This window comes from Papaver somniferum, chromosome 9, assembly GCF_003573695.1.
Source record: "Papaver somniferum cultivar HN1 chromosome 9, ASM357369v1, whole genome shotgun sequence".
In the NCBI taxonomy this organism is placed as follows: Eukaryota; Viridiplantae; Streptophyta; class Magnoliopsida; order Ranunculales; family Papaveraceae; genus Papaver; species Papaver somniferum.
In genome coordinates this window covers 181,448,734-181,456,411 of record NC_039366.1, presented here as the reverse complement: position 1 = coordinate 181,456,411, position 7,678 = coordinate 181,448,734, and the positions used below count along the sequence as shown (strand labels likewise).

The 7,678-nt window shown below is 37.4% G+C and overlaps 2 protein-coding genes across 2 annotated transcripts; both read left to right on the top strand.

Moving 5' to 3' along the window:
- The first annotated feature begins 515 nt into the window (after nucleotides 1-515).
- On the top strand, nucleotides 516-4,957 carry LOC113308065 (metal tolerance protein C2-like). Its single transcript, XM_026556535.1, has 10 exons — nucleotides 516-1,140; nucleotides 1,426-1,534; nucleotides 1,945-1,984; nucleotides 2,858-2,934; nucleotides 3,268-3,356; nucleotides 3,765-3,834; nucleotides 3,960-3,998; nucleotides 4,083-4,233; nucleotides 4,335-4,424; nucleotides 4,690-4,957. Exons 1-10 carry the CDS (start codon nucleotides 675-677, stop codon nucleotides 4,789-4,791), a joined length of 1,233 nt encoding a protein of 410 aa, XP_026412320.1. The 5' UTR covers nucleotides 516-674; the 3' UTR covers nucleotides 4,792-4,957.
- Nucleotides 4,958-5,780: 823 nt separating this feature from the next.
- Nucleotides 5,781-7,380, top strand: LOC113313912 (peroxidase N-like). Its single transcript, XM_026562687.1, has 4 exons — nucleotides 5,781-6,164; nucleotides 6,260-6,442; nucleotides 6,518-6,683; nucleotides 6,812-7,380. Exons 1-4 carry the CDS (start codon nucleotides 5,919-5,921, stop codon nucleotides 7,228-7,230), a joined length of 1,014 nt encoding a protein of 337 aa, XP_026418472.1. The 5' UTR covers nucleotides 5,781-5,918; the 3' UTR covers nucleotides 7,231-7,380.
- The last annotated feature ends 298 nt before the right edge of the window (nucleotides 7,381-7,678 follow it).

The following is a 7,678-nucleotide window of genomic DNA, read 5'->3' as shown; positions in this document are numbered from 1 at the left end:
TTAATCTCAAATATAACTACGTAAAGCATAGAAATTTTTGGTCCCCCATGAGTAATATAATCAAAAACGAAAGGTACGTAGGTATGCCGTTCTGAATCATCTCCCAACTACAAATGGTTGACCGAATAGTGGACCGCATTTATTTTCCGTCAAAACGAATAATACAAGTACGTATGCCGTCCCGAACTACTCCCGTATCCCAAATTGCTAACCCGCACGCATACAATTTTGATCGCGCGATTAAAAGGTTTTCCGGTTTAGTCCTCGAATAAACTGGTTTCTACGTGCAAGTAGATGCAACTATCATGGAGTGACTCGGAGGTAATGTTGAAAGTTGTTACATCCTAGTCCTTGGCAGCTCCTCTGAGGTTCAGTCCTCGAATAACTTCTCCTGGGCTGTGGGAAAAGCTAAAATCAAGCCGAGTAGACCTACACAGCTACACTAGGGGTAGTGTACGTATATTATCCGTCAAAAATTAAGGGAGTCAAAAGTCCAACTCGTTGTTTTGACTCGAAAGAAGATCTTCCAGAACTGATAAACTTCTTCAGTCTCCTTCGTTTTCAAGTCAATATTTGCATCCAGAAAGAGACACTTGAGGTCAGATTATAAATTAGGGTTCTCCATGTGTGATACAGAAGCCTAGTCTATGAATCTCCAATAAACCGGCGTTCAAATGGAGAATCCAGTATTTGCAAGACGCGATTCCTTAAAGCACAGTTCATCTTTCAATTACTATAAAACATCTGAAGAAGACAAAAATAAATCACAACAACAATCTTGGAATAATGAAGAATTTGGAATCAGTGGAAGTGATAGAAGATTTGCATACACTCGTCTACCTTCGTTTCGTCAATCAGTTGAAACACCACATACACCAATCTCCATCAATGATTCGAGTCATCCATTACTCTCTCGAAGTGTTTCAGAGATTGATAAAACTCCATTTACTGGATTTCCCAAATTCGAAACTAGGGATAAAGATGGAGGAAATCGATTCTCAATTTTGATGCTTTTGTTATCAGTTTTTCGAATAATTAGGTCTGGGAATAGACCTATGAAAAGATTGTTTATTATGATCTCTCTTAATGTTGCTTACTCTTCTGCGGAATTATTTGTTGGGGTTTTCACTGGACGTGTAGGTAAGAATCTACTGAATCTCTTGTAAAATTCAGCTCTCACATTCTATTGTTGCAATGTTAAGATATTGGTGTCTAATGACTATATTCTTGTTTGGTGATTGGTTTATACTCAAACTGGTATGAGCTAAACAACTGATTGGCATTTGCTACAGTAATAATGTCTTGTGTGTGTCATCACTGGTTTATCACCTATGCAAAAATTATTTTGGTCAATTGGTTAGTGTATGTGGAATCTTCCTAACTTCTGTTGTTGTTTGCATTCTTTTATTCTTTTTCATTTTCAAGGATTGGTGTCCGATGCATTTCATTTGACATTCGGTTGTGGACTCTTAACGTTTTCCCTCTTTGCAATGGCATCTTCTCGACAGAAGCCTGACGGAGTCTACACTTATGGGTGAGTTGTTGTTTCCAACCATTTGGTGTTTGAATGCAGTATTTCTCCCATGTTAAATTTGTTGCATTAAATAAGTTAGCAAATTGGAAAGTAGTAAGCGCTCTAGTTAACGGATGAATCATGAATGAGTCCAGAAGTGGCCTAAGAGTGCAGATGCCTCTCCAGTAGAATGGTAAATTTTGGACTCATCTGCATCCCAATTCCTACTGTCAGATAAAAATTGGCTCAACTCTGTTTGTTTGCAACAAGATTGAAACAAACTAATAACATTTATTTTCATTAGTCTCCATATTGCTTTGTATTCCGTAATGGACTATGATGCTAACCATGCTTTCTCTTATTATGCCGTTAATAATATGTTTAGAATCTACTTTAGTGATTGGTGATCGTTTGAGCTTCTCTTATTTCAGGTATAAGAGGCTAGAAGTGCTAGCTGCCTTTACTAATGCTGTAAGTTTCTTCACTCCTGCAGCAGCGTTCTTTATGTTGTTATTTAATTGGTTGAGCTGTTAAGATTACTTGGTTAAACTGTATGATTACCACTTCTTCCCATGAGATCATGATTAATGGCACTTCTTCTCTAACCTTCTCTAGCCAATTAGGAAAAGATGCACTGCATTGTAAATACTCCAACATTCCTATGTTAGAGACTGCCTTTTAATTGAATGAGAAACTGCGAGACAAAAATCACGTGGGAAGAGGGGGGAATTAAGATTATAGTGATGAATGACAAGTAGCTAATCTTGCAACCATGTCAAGTTGATATGAATCTTGTTATATGCCCAGTTATTGTATCTTGCTTTGTTCCCCACTTAGTTTTCCTTGTGCTTCTTCTTCGCATAATTCTATACTTCGTTGTTTTGATTATCCTGTCCTAGCGCTTCACCTCAAGTTTATGCTTCATTTTCTTAGTGTCCATGTTTAGATATTATTTACTATAAACTAGGTTTTACATATCTCACGAAGACATTGGTGGAGTTGGCTATATCCAGCTCACTAATTACTCCTATGAATGTTCCTATCTTCTGCAACTGCGGATTTCATCTTTTATTTATCTTGAACGAGTCCAGCATGATGATAAAGTTGTCAGAACTTGTGTTAATTCAATGGTTTTTATATCTGTAGTTTTGTATTATAGCCCTGTAAAGGTGATCATATTATGTATGGCATTTCACACGTTTTTTTTTTCCCATCGTTAATCTTTGTTTATGAGAAAAAGTAGAGATTAAGTCATTCTTTTTATTTTGGAGCTGTTATTGTAGTTTCCGCTTCATGTCACTAACATACGATTATTTTTGTTGTGTCTGCTCCATGTATAGACAGCTCTTTCTTTTGTTTCTGTCATTTTCTTTGGCTGTAGAAGCTCTGCATGCCTTCATACAAGATGAATCTGAGCACAAGTGAGTTCCTCCTCATCACATTTGTGGTTGCTTAATTTTAATTAATTTTCATGGTGTTGCTTTATCATCTTTCACCGCATGATGCATCCAGCAGTTACTTGTTCATCATACCACATAATTTGGCATTAGGATCCATTGTGGTCATAAATCTTAAACGATAGAAGCTTGTTACTACTATATATTGTGTTTGATGAACGTCCATATTGATGTTTTGATCAAGAACTGTTTCCTTTGGTACGCAAGTGTGTATAATATGCCCATTTTGGCTTCTCGTATAGTTTTTTTTGTCTACGAGTTATTCTATCAAATTAACTAACGGATACATACATCCAGGCATTACTTAATTATTTCGGCGGTGACAAATTTATTGGTTAACCTACTTGGTGTTTGGTTCTTTCGGAGCTATGCACGTATAAATCTTGGTAAGTTGCTTCAGGAAAACTTGTTCCATCATCAATTCAATGTGAGAAATGATTTATTTTAAATAGCCTATAAAACGTCCTATTTGGAAAGGCTACCCAGTTCCCAAGCAGTCTTTGACGTTTTTTTTTCATCATTTAATCTGCAATGTTTGTATGATTAGTTGATAACTCCAAGGGGAACTTTCCATGTTTAATGCATTTTTGTCTTTAGGTTATTTCTTGTGGTGTTGCTCGTGATAATCATGTAACATCGCATACTTATGGTTAATCTTTGTGTGTGATTGAACAGCCTAATTATATTTGTGGTTAATATTTCTGTGCTCCAATTTCTGGGGGATAAACACCCAACTAAGTAGTGATCTTAGTGATCTTTTGTTCTTTGGTTTCTGATAATCTGTGTTATCCCAGTATACAGGAAACCAGAAGATATGAATTACCATTCAATATGCTTGCATGTTCTTGCAGATTCTATTCGTAGGTATATATCCATAAATTTTGTCAGATACTTTCTTTCTTTATTTTTTATGTTCTTAACTTTGAAAGCTGTCAGATTCAATGGCACTCACTCTAAAATAATTCCACTATGTTCATTGTCCTTTCCAGTGCAGGTTTGATATTGGCATCTTGGTTACTGACCCTCGGGTAGATCTTAAAACCAATCCTTTATATTGTCTATCTTATTTTTGAGATTTTCGCTGACATCTTGTGATATTAATATCATTTCAGGGTTAAGAATGCTGAAGTCCTGTGCTTAGGTCTGGTTTCAGTTACTGTATTTATGCTTGTCCAGCCACTCTTTAGAACCACTGGTGGCATTTTACTTCAAATGGCACCACCGAACATACCTTCTTCAGCGTTGAGCAAGTGCCATAGACAGGTACATACGGTTCGAATCTGTAATCAGCTTTTACTCATTTCTTCTTCACCTACTGTGTTTATTATCAGCTTTCAGTACCATTAATATATAATTGTGGCCAGATTTCTGCTCTGGAGGACGTCTCTGAAGTCATTGAAGCCCGGTTTTGGGAATTGGTACCAGGTCATGTTGTTGGGTCACTATCCATACAGGCAAGTATACTGAGAATAAGTATATGGCTAAATCTTAGTTTATATTACAAAAAAGCTATTTGCCGCCCTATCCACCACCCAAATATATTTAACCCTTGGATTTGGGCTTTACACGTGTGGCCAATATTGCTTGGCAGCAATAGGGCGGAGAATTTCATCACTCTATTCATTTACTGGATTTATTTAGAGATGCAAGTTTGCGTTCTTGCAATATGTTGAACATTCTATATTTCCGGTCAAACTCTTATGTTATTATTCTCAACAGGTGAAAAAGGGTGCAGATGATCATCCAGTGCTACAATACATACATGGTTTGTACCATGACATAGGAATAAATGACCTGACCATTCAGACTGATTGTGTTTAAAGCTTCTTTTTCATAACCGGCTACTAGAAACAGTTTACTAGACGAATGTATTGCTTATTTTATTCTTAAAATTGTTGTATGCAACTATGAGCAATTTTTGTCATAATTACATATGAGATGGGTAGAATTGGAATCTATCTTCCCCAGCCAGTCACTTTCTCACTCTCTCTTGCTGTGTACAGTACTTGTTAGTTGTAAATTCTAATTGACCAAATCAAAAGTTGACCCTGATAAAGCAAATTTGGTTGACCAACTTAATCCAGTAGGCTACCAGTTTACCTTTTCGACAAGTGCCAGCTTTTGGGAGCTGTGGTCGATGATCGAAGACAGGGCAAGTGCCATCTTACTGTCGTTTAAGTTCCCAGTTTAGGTTGCCTTTGGTCCACCTCAAGTAGCTTCCATAATTTCCCTTCCGCCAGTCCCATGTATAGATGCGGATTAGATGGAATTCTTTGGGTCCAATTGGCTGCTCCTAGTTTTGAAAGTTATACGACCAGTGTGAGTTACACTCAGCCAAAGGACATTTCCTCGGCGTACAGGGTTGTGACGTAGAAGAGGGTTGTGACGTAGATCTTCTGGTTTAGCCTGCCTTGTTGGCTTGTCTAGTCAGTAAGCAGAGGTTGTCTCTTTCTTTGATCAACGAGATCCAACTTGAAGAAACAAGCGTGCCTTAACGCAGTGGAAAGCCGAGAAGGTTAAGCACTATGTACTGGCGGTTGCTATTTTCTATAAAATATCGTTAGGGTTTGCTTATATTAGTGGTTGCTACTTGCTAATCTGGTGCGGTGAAGGATGACGATTTCAATATAATCTGTATTTTATCTATAATGGCCATTAAACCAGATGGTACATGTTTACATCGAAATCACAGTCAGCTGCAATTCTCCATTACCAGCACATGTTATTCTACATTATCAAGAGGATTAATGCGGGTTTAACGTAATTTAAATGTGGCCGCCATCACTAAGCCTAGTTACATCGGTACGTTCAGTTTAATAATGAGTTTAATTACAATGGGTCTCTGCCAATGTGCTCGGTTATAAATATATCTCGTTCAAGGTAATGGAAGAAGCAGTAGTCAATCATAGTACTAAGAGGAATCTCAAGAGAGGTATAGATCAAGCATTATGACGATGAAGACAAGTAGAATTGTGATTACCAGTTCTTATAGTTCGGTAGCAGTTATTGTCGTTGCGATGTTGTGTTTAAGTAGTATGCCTTCAGTAAAATCTCAGTTAACTTCAAACTTCTACGCAACAACATGCCCTAGTCTTTTTCAAATTGTACGTCGTGAAGTGAAATCCGCAATAAAAAATGAAATGCGCATGGCCGCTTCCTTAGTTCGTCTTCATTTCCATGATTGCTTTGTGAATGTAAGTTTCAATTGTGCATTATCACGCTGCATGAATTAAAGCTCATTTTACTCTGCAGTACTAATGTAATGGATAAATCTATCTCATATTTACAGGGCTGTGATGCGTCTATCCTTCTAGACGGTGGTGACGGGGAGAAGTTTGCGTTCCCGAATATAAATTCGGTTCGAGGATATGATGTTGTGGATACAATAAAGAAAGCTCTTGAAGATAAATGCAGTGGAGTGGTATCTTGTGCTGATATACTCGCTCTGGCAGCTCGAGAATCTGTTCTCCTAGTACGTCAACATTTTTGCATGCTTGTGATTAATAACCGACATGATAAGAAGTACCAACACTTTTTTAAATTGCAGAGTGGAGGGCCATCATGGAAAGTCCGATTTGGAAGAAGAGACGGGATAATATCGAACCAAACGAAAGCAAATCTTGCTCTTCCATCTCCATTTGAGAATGTCACTGCAATTATCTCCAAATTTTCAGATGTTGGCCTTAACGTCACCGATGTTGTAGCCTTGTCAGGTATAATCGTAACTAAACAACTGATTTTGGTCGCACTTTAATATTTTAAACTAGCCGAAACAGTTTGAAAGCTGGTACGTCTCGGATGCGTCTATTGACACCCTGCAGTACTTGTCGATTATATGCAGGTGCTCATACAATTGGGTTAGCAAAGTGTGCGACATTTAGTACAAGATTGGTGAATTTCTCTGGAAGTGGCGCACCCGATCAAACCATGCACACTGATATGGTAACTGACTTACAGTCAGTTTGTCCACAAAATGGAGACGGTAATAAAACAGTTGCATTAGACCGTAACTCAACTGATTTATTCGATAATCATTACTTTAAGAACCTACTTGAGAAGAAGGGCCTTCTATTTTCTGACCAAGTTCTCTACTCGAGTGATTCTGCGGCCGCGACTACAAAATCCATAGTTGAAAGTTACAGCAACGACTCCCAACTTTTCTTTCTGAATTTCGCTACTTCAATGTTCAAAATGGGAAATATCAGTCCGCTCACTGGGTCTAATGGTGAAATACGTAAGAACTGCAGGGTGGTGAATTAAACAATCCCAAATTATGTCTTAAACACACATATATATATATATATATAATGGACTATGGATGGATTGTGAACGTATCTAATGTTGATATATCAGTGAACTTGTTGAATAAATTCAAGGTACAGCTAGTACTTATTTATCGTTTACAAGCAATTACCTCTACTTGTTTAGAAGCAAATACCTTATGAATAGAGCAATGAAGTCGTACACATTTGATAACGCTAACTTTGAGTTTAAAACCCATCCCCAAAACCTCAATACTATAAAGGATCGGAACAAAAGAGAAAATATACAAGGACCTAGTATAGCCAGCAGCTTCATTTGCAATAAACTTTAACATCAACCATCATACCTCCTCCCTTATTACAATAACAAATTAAAGCAAGCAAAATTCAAAGTAAATCATTTACGGATGAACACATAACTTTATCTGGATTACATCTCACCCTGC